This window comes from Maniola jurtina, chromosome 7, assembly GCF_905333055.1.
Source record: "Maniola jurtina chromosome 7, ilManJurt1.1, whole genome shotgun sequence".
Classification (NCBI taxonomy): Eukaryota; Metazoa; Arthropoda; class Insecta; order Lepidoptera; family Nymphalidae; genus Maniola; species Maniola jurtina.
Genome location: NC_060035.1, coordinates 3098460 through 3112725, shown reverse-complemented (window position 1 = coordinate 3112725; position 14266 = coordinate 3098460). Strand labels below are relative to the sequence as shown.

At 35.6% G+C, this 14266-nt stretch overlaps 2 protein-coding genes across 2 annotated transcripts; both read right to left on the bottom strand.

Annotated features, from left to right (window-relative positions):
- Positions 1-1936: 1936 nt before the first annotated feature.
- LOC123866858 (facilitated trehalose transporter Tret1-like) lies at positions 1937-8268 on the bottom strand. The gene is made up of 9 exons (XM_045908592.1): positions 7986-8268; positions 6783-6941; positions 6329-6468; positions 5535-5767; positions 5081-5219; positions 4425-4551; positions 3178-3341; positions 2521-2659; positions 1937-2175 (listed from the first exon to the last, which is right to left on the bottom strand). Exons 1-9 carry the CDS (start codon positions 8188-8190, stop codon positions 1943-1945), a joined length of 1539 nt encoding a protein of 512 aa, XP_045764548.1. The 5' UTR covers positions 8191-8268; the 3' UTR covers positions 1937-1942.
- Positions 8269-8453: 185 nt separating this feature from the next.
- LOC123866864 (facilitated trehalose transporter Tret1-like) lies at positions 8454-13735 on the bottom strand. The gene is made up of 9 exons (XM_045908604.1): positions 13271-13735; positions 12756-12914; positions 12069-12208; positions 11547-11776; positions 10841-10979; positions 10214-10340; positions 9458-9621; positions 8983-9121; positions 8454-8610 (listed from the first exon to the last, which is right to left on the bottom strand). The coding sequence occupies exons 1-9, from the start codon at positions 13470-13472 to the stop codon at positions 8525-8527; spliced, it is 1386 nt and encodes a 461-aa protein (XP_045764560.1). The 5' UTR covers positions 13473-13735; the 3' UTR covers positions 8454-8524.
- Between the last annotated feature and the right edge of the window lie 531 nt (positions 13736-14266).

Here is a 14266-nt window from a genome sequence, read left to right as displayed (position 1 = left end):
TATCTAACTACATATTTTCGTGAACTAAACTTTTGACCTTTTCTTTCAATTTTCCTATAGATCGGAATAGGTACCTAGTGCAATTTGGGGTGAACGACTTTAAACACTTTACTATCATTAGTATGGATAATGTGGGTACAACTGTGATATTCCGGGATTGTGATCCCCAATTTGATTATTTGTTACGCTAGGCTACAAAGTTATTTGGCTCGGATGTTTGTATCCAATTCGAATCGAATTGAAAGAGGTTGAACCACGAAAGTAGCAAGTGGTTCAAAAATAGAATCCTGAGCGTAGCGAGGAATTTAAAGGCACGAGCTCAAATAATTTTGTGGCCGTGCGAGACACACAAGCTTTTGGTCTCTTCAAATCCCGCGTTTCTCTACCTATTCCGATCACATAATGCTAACTTTATCGTCACTTTCTATAAAAACTTTGTTACAAACACGACAACGGAAAACTTTAAATTAGAATATTATAAAGATAGGTAGGTATTCCTAATTACTTGAATGTTGATTAAATGATAACTAGAATATTCCCAAGATTTCTTGATTTGTTCTTGATGTGATATGAATCACAATAGTCAAAACAAAAAACGACTGTGGCGGGAAAGTTTAAATTAACAATGATTCATTGTGTCACATTTATGGCGATCGCATACAATGAAAATGCATGTCGCGTCAGCAACAATATTCGGTCGCATCTCAGCTTCTAAGAAATGTTAATGACGTCATTAGCTGTCGCCACCTGACTTTTTTCAGCTCGCTAACTGCCTTGTTGGTCGAGTGACTAGCTTATTCGGTCGCTGTTCATGAGGTTCACAATTTGAGTCTCGAGTCAGGAAAAAAATTATTGGGGTATTCTGCCAAGCAATTTTCAGAAGCAGTTCGTTGTAGAGAAACCGGTGGTGTTACAACCTCTTTCCTAGTTACATCTCTCTTATCATCTCATTAGATCAGTTTTTGAAATTATATTTTCTATTCGTATAGTACTTAGTGAAGCCATTATTATGACCCATTACAAACATTATGACACATTACAAAAAATTACTAGTATTAATTTCATAATACTAGTATTCTTACATAACCTAAAATGCATTATTAATTATTTATTTTACTTAACAGGGTACCTACCTAAACAGTACCTTTATGAAATACATTATACTTATTAGATAAACATCGTTACGTAACCACAACCATCTCAACTAGGGCATAAGCCTGCATATGCAGTCTAGATTTTCTATTTGTGAAACCGACGTTTAAGTAGATTATAGATATGAGTTCATATGAGTAATACGTATATACCATCACGCGATGATTTCCCGATAAAAAATATTATGTAATTTAAGACAATTATATATATTAAAACTACCTGAACCGCCCTGCCTTCGCTTCCAGGATATAATTTATGAAAATCCTTTCATAGGTATTGTCCCACCGCCGTGTTGGGAGCACGCGTCTCTTATCAGAATGAGAGGGAGTTAGCCAGAGAAGGGTTTAGCCATAGTCTACCACCAAGCCAAGTGCGTATTGTCAGGCTTCATACACCTTTGAAAACTCTCAGGCGGTGATGGCTCAGTAGTTAAGACGTAGGCGTCCTAGTCGGAGGGTCCGGGGTTCAATCCCGCACCTCTTAGCAATTAAGTATCACTTGCTTTAAGGTTGAAATCTATAGAGCGCACTTTGACTTTACTTAGACTCAAGTTCCAGTAAAAACGAGACAAACTTATGCCAGCGGTATAACGCTGTCTCGTTTTGACAGTGTTTTAAGTTTGAGCAAAGTCAAAGTGCGCTTTATAGATCTCAGCCTTAGAGTAAAGGAAAAAAATCGTGAGGGAACCCGCATGTAATGGAATTAAAAATAAGGGTTCCGTTTTTTCCTTTTGAGGCACGGAACCCTAAAAAAGAAAAGTAAATTATCAAAATAAAACAGCACACAATATTTAATCATCTTTATTTTGATTATCTGGTAATCTGTCATGTTTAGTCTTTTTATGATGATCAGATATTCTACTACTGCTCGCTGTTGCTCCAACACTAAGAGTACTCAACGCCTGCATGGATCTGAGCCGACGTTCCGAGGTCAGGGTCGAACGTCTAGAATTGTAGTATTCTTCGATCTCTTGTAGCGTCAGGTCCTTAGTTTCTGGCAGGAAGAAATACAGATAGATGCAACCTGGCAAAAAAAATTTGAGATGATGAACTCGATTTTAAGCGCTATACGGTGCCAGGTGACCATGACCCCCAGCGTGGACTGACATCGCTGGATCCTGGAGACACAAGACCCTGGTGAGTAGATAGTGGGAGTCCCTACAAGATACCCTATGTCAGTTGTCAGCAGTTCGAACTCTAAAATCAGTTGAAGACAACAACGAAGAACTTGACCTATTGTGGTGGTGTTAGAACTGCTTTAAACCTTCTTTGATGACTGCCTGGCGCAGTAGAGAGCCAGTATACTCATACGTGATACGAGTAGGTATTCGGATCTGTTAATCGAATAATAAAAAAAATTACAACTTACAAAGTATCGAAGCAGTTCCAAAAGCCGTGACCAAGTTAGCAAATCCAAGATAATTTCTGAGATATGGATAACATTTGTTCGCAGTGAAGACAAATATGTTTAGATTCGAAATTGATATGCCTCCCAGCAATCCTCGTACCTGAAAATATTTTTTATAACAATTTTGTTATCTGCTTCGTCTCGTCGACCGCAAAAAACATCTTAAAGAAATGCATAGGTACATGGGGCCAGCTGCAACAGCATATGTATTTGTTCACCGGTCTAATGGTTTCCAAAAAGCCAACAGTTTTTGTGGATGGTAAACTAAAGGCTCAACAACAGGAGATAGAGACTGAAAACTACCTACTAGACACTAGTGGCAATTGATGGAATGGAGCAAGAAATAAAACAATTTCATCACCACAATGTTAACAGAAGAATAACTTTTATTTGCTCCAATTTATAGCAGCACCTAAAACTGATTTTTAAATCATCAGGCAACCCAATTGAAGAATAGACAGATTTCTTATACAAAAACATTCAAAAGTATCAAGATTTATTTGATAATTAAGTTAAATTATATTAAAGTGTACAATAAAGTTTTCCAAATAAATAAATAGATTATGTTGTGTAGGCGCAACTAAAAGAATTTCTTAGACAAAAAGAAGTGATACTTACTTGTAAAGGATAAAGTTCGTACAAAATCAAAGGCGGCAATGTATAGAAACACATCCCGACAAACAACACGTACAACATGAAGAGAATCTGCGGCACCACAGATGTTTTTTCCCAATAATTGGTAAGGAGACCAAGCGTTATGTAAACCACTCCGGCGCCAAGAGCTGAAATCAATTCCATTAAAATGATTTCTTAAGGGACTTTACAGTTAAGAGCCCAATTCTCATTCCCAAGATTAGTGTTGGAAGTAAGTATTGAAGGGAAAAGGGCTCCAAGTCAGCAAAGACGCAAACGGTTGGATGATTAAGAGGATGGACAAGGTTCAATTACCCAAAGTTTAAAGAGGCGGCTTTTGATAGAGAAGGTTTTCGTATGATGACCGCCAAACTCGTTTCAATTCAATTCAATATTCAATTCAATAATCTTTATTGCGAATTTGGGTTAGTTTACAGATCTTAAAACTATTATTGTTAGGTGCTCTATTGTATTATTGCATACCTTTCGGTAACATAGTCATTAATACAATCTTGTCATACCATCACACTAATATTATAAAGGCGAAAGTTTGTATGTGTGTGTGTGTGTGTGTGTGTGTATGTTTGTTACTCCTTCACGCAAAAACCACTGGACGGATTTGGCTGAAATTCAGAATGGAGATAGATAATATCCTGGATTATCACATAGGCTACTTTTTGTCCCGGAAAATCAAAGAGTTCCCACGAGATTTCAAAAAACCTAAATTCACGCGGGCGAAGTCGCGGGCATCGGCTAGTTATTAATATATAATATTCTAACATTATTATTACAATTCATTCAACATTAATAAATTCAAAATTATTTTTAATATGTACCTACTCTAATCAACTTTAATTCTATAATATTAATTTCGAAGAAGGAGCTCGATGATGATGATAACGGAAGGACTTTAAAAATTGACGCTTTAATTTTTTCACTTGTCCAACCAACCAAGTCTTGATTTTAATTTTTTTCAATACCAAGTCAGCCCTTGATTGTCTAATCGGTTGTTACATGGCATCGTACTGGAACGCCAAATCTTATTACAACCAAAAACTCTCTCTAGACTCGAGCTAATTTAGAACTTTTAAATACCTAATCTGCCATTTCAAATAAGACCACATCGCTCAATGGTACCCAATAAGAAAAGAGCTGCTGCCATGTGATATTTTGGCGTTTCTGTACAAAATCTCTTAGAAAATTGTAAATTCTGCCTAATAACTACTACCTACCAGAAGTGATCGCCAAAGGTCTCCGCCCACTATGGAAAATCAGAAAACCTCCGCAAACTCCAGCAATGATTCGCGTGATGCCCAAGATAAAGTTTCCTAAGTCAGCGTCCACTGATGACTTAGTATTCTGTTGAACAAAAAACCTAAATAACGAAGGATCTACTACTAACTGTTTGTTTCTTGTAGTACGAAACTTAGTTTTGATTCCATCAAAGTTCTAAAAGCTAAAACTCTTGCTCTGAACCGTCACCACTATGGGTACCTTTCCTATAGCCACTATAGTTTCTCAATTCAAAACTATAGTAAATATATATGTGGAGCTTTTTCAGCATCAGTGAAGGCAAGTGAAAAGCAGATAGTAGTTTTTAATACTATGTCGTTTTAAATGTACAAACAACTTTTTAACTGTGATACCCACTTACTACATCTAGTGCAGAAAATCGAAGAAGTAGGTCGTCGTTTCAAACGATAGAATATATTGTGTTGCTGGAGATTCGCCTCTCGCAAAAATCTCCACACCGTCTTTTATTTTGGGTTCAGTGACCAGTTAGCACTGGAAATCATTTATCCAACTCATTGAAGGTATTGAGTCCTTCATCTGTCGGTTCTTCGAGCTATTAGTAGTCAAAGTATAGAAGTAAAAAAGCAGCTTTTACCCGTAACAAATCCACGGTCCACATGGATACAATAGAGGCGCCAGAAAGTTCCCCGAAAAATGTATAAGTTGTCATAAGCCAGAACGGTTTGCATGAAGATCTTTCGCAAAGAGCTGCTAACTGTTGCTTAAACGTCAGTCTAAAAACAAACAGAAATCGATATACCTTCGAATACATCGACATCAACTAAAGTCTAGACCATAGGTACTGCCAAGTGACCTACAATCGTAAAAAAACCGACTTCAAAAGCACTGTAAAAAAAAAATTCACACGTATATTTATGTCGGGTAAGCGTGACATATCCTCTTTCTGAAATTCTGAAAAACTTTTCTTCTTAGTAGATGTTACAGAGAAGACCTACATCAAAATCTCAAGTTCCTAGACCCCCAGCGGCATTATGTCAGTCAGTCACATCTCCTTTAATAGGTTTTAAAGACTAAAATGTCCGTATTACTTGCGAATTTCGTTGTCATGCTTGAAATCTCTAAGGTCGTTCATTTCAAGCTCAATATTATAATTTTTAGCTCGAAAATGTCTCAGGCAAGCTTCAGCTTCTTCCGTTGTAGCATGTTTGAGCAAGAAGTAAGGCGTCTCAGGCAATAGGTAGTTCACTATCAATAATATTAACGCGTAGCCACTATTAACATAACACAGAACGTCCCACTTCATTATTGTACCTAAACCAGCCTGAAATATCAGATAATGTAACTTATGTACTAGTAGACAAGTTTAAATACCTACTTATAAATGAATTGGGATCAAAAAGATAAAATAACGTTTTGGATGAATAAAATATGTATGTTATTTTCATTTGAATATTAAGCAACCAAAGTCCATGAAATTTTGCAGACATATTCTAGAAACTAATATCTGTGTCTGTGGTGTTTTAGATTTTTCTAAAAATATGTAGTTTTAAAATTACAGGGGCTCAAAGATTTGTATGATTTTTTTTAAGACCGCGTAACTTTGAAACCGAATATTTTAACAGAAATCTGGAAAACCACAGACATAGATATTAGTTTCTAGAATGTCTGCAAAATTTCATGGACTTTGGTTGCTTAGTATTCAAATGAAATTGGAACTACGATTGTATGAAACGAGTGACGGAGAGAGCCCTCTTAAACCACCAAGACCCAAGTCCTGCCCCTTTTTTACGCATTCGACTCAACTTTTCAGGATATCGTCTCCTTACATATTAAAAGTAGCCTACATGAAATGAATAGGTACACTTCTTTTCATTATAAATACCTGAACAGTGATACCAGTTGCCATGGCAAGGTTAGGAAAAGATCCGACAATTCCACGCATGTTAGGAAGACTGACCTCCGTCATGTACACCCTTGGAGCGCTCATCGCTAGACCAATTCCAAAACCAACGCAACCTCTACCTATAACGAATGTGACTGTAAGCATTAAATTTTCGACTCATTCTTCGAACTTCGATTCTTAAAAGCCCTATCTTAGTGGACATACAAATAACTCTCAAGCTCCTCAAATTTGTTATTAGGTAAAGTAACGCAACTAGACGATCCAAATTCAGACCTTCAAAGTCGGTCACAATATGTTCGGTTTCCAACTTGGGTCAAAGTTGCTTAACAATTGCAACAGTTGAAATTATATATTTATATTGTCCCTCAATCTCGAAATATCAGCACAGACCTAAACTTTTATTGATAACAGCTATAAATACAATGGTACAAACCAACTATAATATCCATTGCGTTGTTCGCAAAGCCAATTGTCAACCATCCCAAAATAAGGGGTATATGACAATAAATAAGTATAGAACGACGACCATATTTGTCGATGATAAAACCACCTAGGATGCAGCCGATTGGAGCAATTAGTGTTATGATACTTGCTGTAATAAATAGTACACTTAGCGAATTATAATATTATATAGATGATACCAAAAGTGCTAAAGATACCACAAGACGATTTATCAAAGAAACAAAGAAAAGAAATTATTTATATTGATTTGAATTAATATGGGACATGGAACATGCTCGAAAATAATTTATTAGAAAAACCCCCACCGTCATCGATTAAAGTAATTTCTACAAAAGTTTAGTAAGTAATCATTTTACTTCTTTGCAATAGGTATGAGTTTCTTGTTGACCCGATTGTGAACATTTTGCATTTACTTAAGCTTTCAATAAGTGGCAGGGAAACTTACTTTTTGTTTGTGTCGCTAATAATAGTAAAGAGATTGCTCTACATATCTTGCACTCAATTTATCTTTTTTACCACAAAATCGCATTGCATAACCTGAGTGTATTGTTGCAGATTTGCGGTAATTAGGTTACCTACTTTATCTTGTCTTATAAGTGTATGTTTGTTATTCATGTCATATCAAACTTTAATCATTTATCACTATCATCCCATCGCCGGCGCACTACTAAGTACGGATCTCCTCTCAAAATGAGAAGGGTTTGGTCATAGTTCACCACGATAGCCGAGTGCGGATTGGCAGACTTCACACACGTTTGAGTTATAGAGAACTCTCAGACATGCCGGTTTCCTCACGATGTTTTCCTTCACCGTTAAAGCAGATGATATGCAATTGCTTTAAGCGCACATAACTCCGAAAAAATATGTTGAAATCTATAGACCGCACTTTGACTTTGCTTAGACTTAAGTTTCAGTTAAAACGAGACAGATATGCCAGCGGTATTACGCTGTCTCGTTTCAACAGTGTTGAAAGTTTTAGCAAAGTCAAAGTGTGTTCTATAGATCTCAGCCTTAGAGTTGTGTACCCTCGAACCCCAGACCTCTTGAATAGGAGGCTAAAGTTACCCACTAGGCTCTCACTAGGTTATCAAAGCCTAAACCATAATACCTATAAGTACATTATTTTCATCGACGTTGAATTTTTGGGCATTATCCTTTAATAATGTGTTCATACCAATCCATGACTCCTCAGAAATTGTTACTTTTATAAAGGAATAAGGGGAGTTCAGTTGAGGGATAGCCACCGCTGAGAACCCGTAGGCGAAACCAATTGATCCCATGGTTAAATTGACCCAAATACCGTAACCTAGTTGAATTAAGGAAGTTTTTGTCCAGAACCCAGGGTCAGGGTAGTTCACTTCTAAGCCTCTAAGCGACATTTAACTGCTTTAGATCACACATGTTTTGTTGTAAGTATTTTGTAGAGTTATATAGTTATATCTTCTATTTATTTACGTTGACAAGTCAATCAAAGAAAGGATTTGAAGTTATCCATCATCATCTTTCCAATATTTATAATCTTTGATTTTCTTCTTTTTATTTTTTTATGATTTTTTTTTAACTCAAGAAATATCTCGTATTTTTCTCAATAAATCGTATAGAAAAACAACAGTTTTACTGATACATCTGTTTATAATATAAAAGCAATGACAATAAATGCACTCATATTAATTTTACACTTAACTTATAAATAAGGAAATGTTCATTTTGGGATCAGTGTTTACTTTTGTAATACGCTTCTGTCTGCTGCAGAGTCAGGCCTTTTGTTTCAGGCAGAAAAATGTATAAAAACACACAACCTGAAACAAAAAACCCAATTATTATATCTTATTGTGAAGTTATGGCTCACAATCCAGATCTAACGACAATCAGGCTTCTACAACACTAGAACATGCCCACGACTTCGTCCACGTGGGTCCTAGGTCTTTCCAAAAAATTCCGTGGGAAATTTTTGATTTCCTAGGATGGACCGTGAATAGCTAGCAAAGAGACAGACACTTTTTCGCATTTATAATATTAGTATGGATTGAGTTAGTGGATCTTTATATCTGACATCATGTTAATGAATATACTACTTGTAGTTTTGAATGCTTTTCCTACCAAAATTATTGGCAAAACCTCAGCGACTACAACTTTTTTTTATTCTACTCGCAATAGCATTTTGTTTTTACCTGCTAAAGAGCAAACTCCAAAGCATAATATTGTGTTAGCAAAGCCAATACTATCACGGCTATGAGGGTAGGCCCAATTAGCACCTGATATAATTACATTTAGAGACGAAGATGATATCCCACCTAGTAATCCTCTTACCTGAAATGAGGGTTATTTTTTTAAAATAGAAGGAAAACTGAAGATATATCGGAGAATTTTCCGATTTTTCCTTCACCGCATAATTATTTTTTCGAGAAGCTTACGATTTTGAGTTTTCAATGCCCCGAAGCTCTAACATTAGAATTGTTAATTTGTTTCCCTTAAAAGTGACTAGATAAATGTTTCTTATGACTATGTGAACTTATCATTGACACTAGTGATGATATTTTTAAGGAATACTACTAAAATAGTCCTGGTTCCAGTTTCTTATGATCACCATCTTCTGCGCAAGAGTTATTAATAGCAATGTAACATGCACATTAAAATGCAGCTTACTTGTAAAGGATAAAGTTCATTCATCATAAGAACTGGTAATGTGTAATGACCCAAGGTAGCTGATAAAATGTATACCACATACAAAATGAGCGGCACCACTGTTGGTTGCTTTGCCTCCTTTATCAGAAAGCATAACAGTATACAGGCTGTTCCAACACCTAACCCTGTTATGTGAGAAAAAATTGTGATCAGTTATTGTTTCATTTAAATTCATAAGGTGTTTGTTTGCAGACTAATTGAAAACTATCTTCAGAAATCTTAGAACTTAAACAAATATACTTAACTACCTATTCTTAGCTTTTAAGCTCATGGACTAAGAGTCAGCGCGTGCCAGACCTTTGTTATTTTATAAAAGCTGAAAGTTTCTCTGCATATTGTCCTTAACACAGGGAGGGACGATCAGCTTCTATGAAGTTTGGATCATAGTGGTTTTGGGAGGTAACAGGTAAAAAAAGTGTAAAAAAATCCGACGTCAATTTTTTTATATGTATTTTCTTCGCAATAGTGTTAGAAATCACGTCATGCATTGCCAGACACTTTGTATTGTGGCAACCCCCTGCCAGACGCCCTTCAACTTTTAAACTTTTAGGGCGTCTGGCTGCGTTTGCCACGACATTTGCTGCGTTTTGAAAATCATATTACTAATCGTTATATGATTATCGTTAAAATCGTTATACTAAAGGTATATAATAAATGAGGTGAAAAATAAATGATATAAAAACCAGATGGCATCTAACATTATTTGAAATCACAAACCTGAACTAAGTGCCATGACTCTTCTCCTTAATTTGAACATAAGTACTGAAGTGCATATGCCTCCTACAACTCTCGTGAAACCCAAAATCACATTACCGACGTGGGCATCCACGGATGATTTGGAATTCTAAAACATTTTTTTCTAAATCACCATATAGGTACATTTTTGTAAGTTAATCAGAATTTGCATCAATTTGATCTTGTCAACAATTGTGTGCGTTGCAAAATTGTACTGTGTATTTTGCTACACTTACAAACAATTCAATAGTTGGCATCTTATAAACAAGTGTGTTCCAAATTGAACCGCACGTTATTTCAACACGTGTCAATTTCTTTCCAAAGATAAATTTTTCTTCAAAAATAAATTCTTATCAAAATCTGTTTAGGCATGCATAAATATTGTTGCAAGGATATTCTGGCCTACTTCTTCCATTAGATACCATTTATTAGTGCAATGTGAGTCAACTTAGCTTTTTATTAAAACTAAATTACTGTTACAATTTTCGTATTCATATATTGGCTCTGCGTTTTAGGGATATAGAAACATGTGCTTGGAATTTTCTTATGTTGTTTTATCAGCGAAGTTATTAACAATTATAAGAAGAAGAAGATGACCTTTATTTTTACCTTTAACATTTCTACAGTCCACATGGCGACCACCGTTACTCCCGAGCATTGCATTATAAACATATAGGTTACAATCAACCAGAATGCTTTGCATGTAGACTTCTTAAATAATATAAGCAATTGTTCCTTAAAACTTAATCTGTAAAAAAGTAAGTAACTTAAATTAATTGATATCTTCAATTACAAGACTCTGGTCTTGAATAGTATGGTCATGTAGCACGGAAACCAAAAGGATACGTCGGTAAAAGATGTTTGAACGTCGCCATCCATGAAGGTAAATTTTGAGACCGTCCAAAAAAAGCGCTGGTTAGACATCTTGAGCGCAGACCTTGAGAGTCTTGATGATACACTTGAAAATCGGATGCTGCGGAAAAATGTAGGACTTAAAGGATTTGGGTAGATTAGGATAGGAGAATTTATTTTTTGCTGCGAGGTTTTCTTTATTCATTTATTAATTTAATACTTTTCCATATAAATCTTCTCTCAAAGTTCTTTCTCGGAGTTTGTCTTCTTCTTCTTCGTCAAACAAAAAGGTTGACATTCTTCGTCAACCTTTTTCTTGACTGTCCTCTGTGTACGTGGTATTTCTGTCTATAGTTTCCGTCTTGAATCGCAATCAATTCATATTATATCGATAAAGAAGTTATTACACTGAATAATGCTAATTAATTAGTGTTATAATATGTATGGACACACATAACATTACTTGTGAATATCGTTTTCCCTCTTGAATTCAATAAGCTTGTCCATCTCAGCTGCAATATTATATTTCTTAGACCTGATTCTCTTCAAAGAAGCTTTGGCACGTTCCACTGAAGTTTTAAGCAAGTAGTACGGCGTCTCCGGTAGACCGAAATTGAGAACGAATAACGTCAATGAAAAAGCACTGTTTATATAGCAAAGTGTGGACCACTTGAATATTGATCCTAATCCAGCCTAAAAAAAATGGCCAAATTTAATTTCTGCCCTGATCATAGGTTGAACTGACTAACCTAAAAGGGATACACAGTACACACCCATACTCGCATACACCACATACACACACACACACGTACACAAACAAACAAACAATACGCAGTAGTACTATGTAGTGTATGTGTGTGATAATATTACTCGCTGATTTAACGATGCTCTTGCTACAACTGAAACTTTTAGCCAATAAGGTACCTAAGGGAGTCTGCAAATAAGGGCACTGTATCAGATTGATTTATATTTGAAATATAAGTACCTGTGCAGTAATGCCGATCGAAATGGCGATATTGGCGAAGGAACCAAGCACTCCTCTCATATTGGGTAAAGAGATTTCCATCAGATACACTCTAGGAACACTCATAATTATTCCCATTCCTATTCCTGTGGTTATTCCACCTATTACATAAAGTACGAATGATTTGCATCATGATGTTGTTAATATTATTTCAACTATAGGAGAGGCTGTTAATTTTACCAGTTACTTTGAAAAAAGCTAAATAAGAAAAATTAAATAGTACCTATGTAATAGAATAATTAGCAGCCTGACAAGACTAAACAAATAAAACACTTTTTCACTACAGAAAACACTCAGACCGAAGCCGAAACCACTTTCTATGTCGAAAGAAACTTTTGCCTAAATACATTTAATACATAAACAGGTTAACTGATTTACATATCAACAAAGTAGTAAAAATAACCGCGGGATTTAATAGTTAAACTTTAGTATCATCCCAACCCATTGCCAGTCGCAACTGAACACGGGTCTCCTCTCAGAATATGAAGAGTTTTGGATATTTAATTTGGTATTGGCACATTTAATTGGCAAATTGGCAGATTTCTAAATACATCTTTGAGAGAGTAATATATTACGATTCTACGAGACAATAGAGGAAATAAATCTAACAAAGCAGATAGTAAAAGTAGATATAAATTATTATTTAACCTATCATAATGTCGTTGGCAGATCGTGCAAAACCCGTGTAGAACCATCCCAAGCAAACAGGTAATTGGCCGTAGATGAGCATACAGCGGCGTCCAAACTTGTCTATCAGATAACCGCCTAGAACACATCCGATCGGAGATACTAACGTCACAACACTAGCTGAAAATGTCATTTTTTTAAGGGTGATAGGCAATTTTAATACTCGATGTTACAATAAAAGCCTCTTGATTTTCTTATATTACTTTTCTAATTACGTATTTAGAAGATAAGTTACTTTCAAAAGATATTCTAAAACCTTATTTTTGGAGCTCTATCATTTTGTTTTCCTTTTGTTGGGTTAATTACTCCTACATTATGTTACAACCATTTTACGACCTTAAAAACCTCAAGAAGATTTTCATTACATTTTTTTGACACAAACCTTAGGTGAGTATATTATACTTGTGGGTTTAAACCTATTAGGTAAAACTTTATTTATTCGTGCGGGATGTTCGGGATAAAGGAATTTTACAAACCAATCCATGATTCGTCACTAACCGTGACTTTTATTTGCGAATCTGGAGATCTTAGCTGCGGTATTGCTACTGCTAAGAATCCAAATGCAAATCCTATTATAATCATCCCCGAGTTCACCCATATGCCATAACCTAGCTGGATTAACGAAGTTTCAGTCCAGAAACCAGGATCTGGAGGGTTTTTTTGTTCACCAGCTAGCATTGTTCATGCTTCTATAACACAGATCATTTCCAGAATGTTCTACTTCTCGTTTATTAGTGAAATAATTTACGTTTTCTTTTCAATATTAGATGGTTGATAGAATTATCTTGAAATCTTATAAATATCATATGATACTTATACGACATGTCTATGAAAGACAATTTATTGAAAGACTTATGAAAGCTGACACAGATTTAATAAGTACTATGGTATTCTATGGATTTGATTTATCATAGTAAGTAGGTAGGTTAACTGCCCTTATCTGGTGACAGAAGGACTTTATCATTTTACTAGCTGACGCCCGCGACTTCGTCCGCGTGGAATCCCGTGGGAACTCTTTGATTTTCCGGGATAAAAAGTAGCCTATGTGCTAATCCAGGATATTATCTATCTCCATTCTAAATTTCAGCCAAATCTGTCCAGTGGTTTTTGTGTCAAGGAGTAACAAACATACACACACACACACACACACATACAAACTTTCGCCTTTATAATATTAGTGTGATGATCACTGTAGGTATGCTGGGCACCATGCCATAATATGTAAGTATATATATGATTGTTACAGTACTTAGATTAAGCTAGGGTATCATAAAGATTCTAAAGTACGTACTTACTATTTTAATAAGTAGGTTCAGATTTTATTACCTTGGTACTTTTTCTATTGACGTCGTTTCTTAAATACCTCCGGATATATGAAGGGTCTCGTGTACTTGTTGTTTGCGAATTGTGCAGTTACAATGGGCTTTGCCTTATTCAAACTACTCTGAAGGTTTTCTTCCAACGCCGTCAAG

Bases quoted from the DNA above. Each gene is read 5' to 3' on its own strand.
- LOC123866858 (XM_045908592.1), bottom strand. From the start codon at position 8,190: ATGTCGCTTAGAGGCTTAGAAGTGAACTACCCTGACCCTGGGTTCTGG. The intron at 5,768-6,328 runs GTATTTATAATG...CTGATATTTCAG, and splicing joins CAACTGGTATCACTGTTCAG to GCTGGTTTAGGTACAATAAT. The intron at 5,220-5,534 runs GTAATACGGACA...GTTTGTTTTTAG, and splicing joins CATGACAACGAAATTCGCAA to ACTGACGTTTAAGCAACAGT.
- LOC123866864 (XM_045908604.1), bottom strand. From the start codon at position 13,472: ATGCTAGCTGGTGAACAAAAAAACCCTCCAGATCCTGGTTTCTGGACT. The intron at 11,777-12,068 runs GTACTTATATTT...CATTTTTTTTAG, and splicing joins CGATCGGCATTACTGCACAG to GCTGGATTAGGATCAATATT. The intron at 10,341-10,840 runs GTAAAAATAAAG...AAAATGTTTTAG, and splicing joins GGACTGTAGAAATGTTAAAG to AATTCCAAATCATCCGTGGA.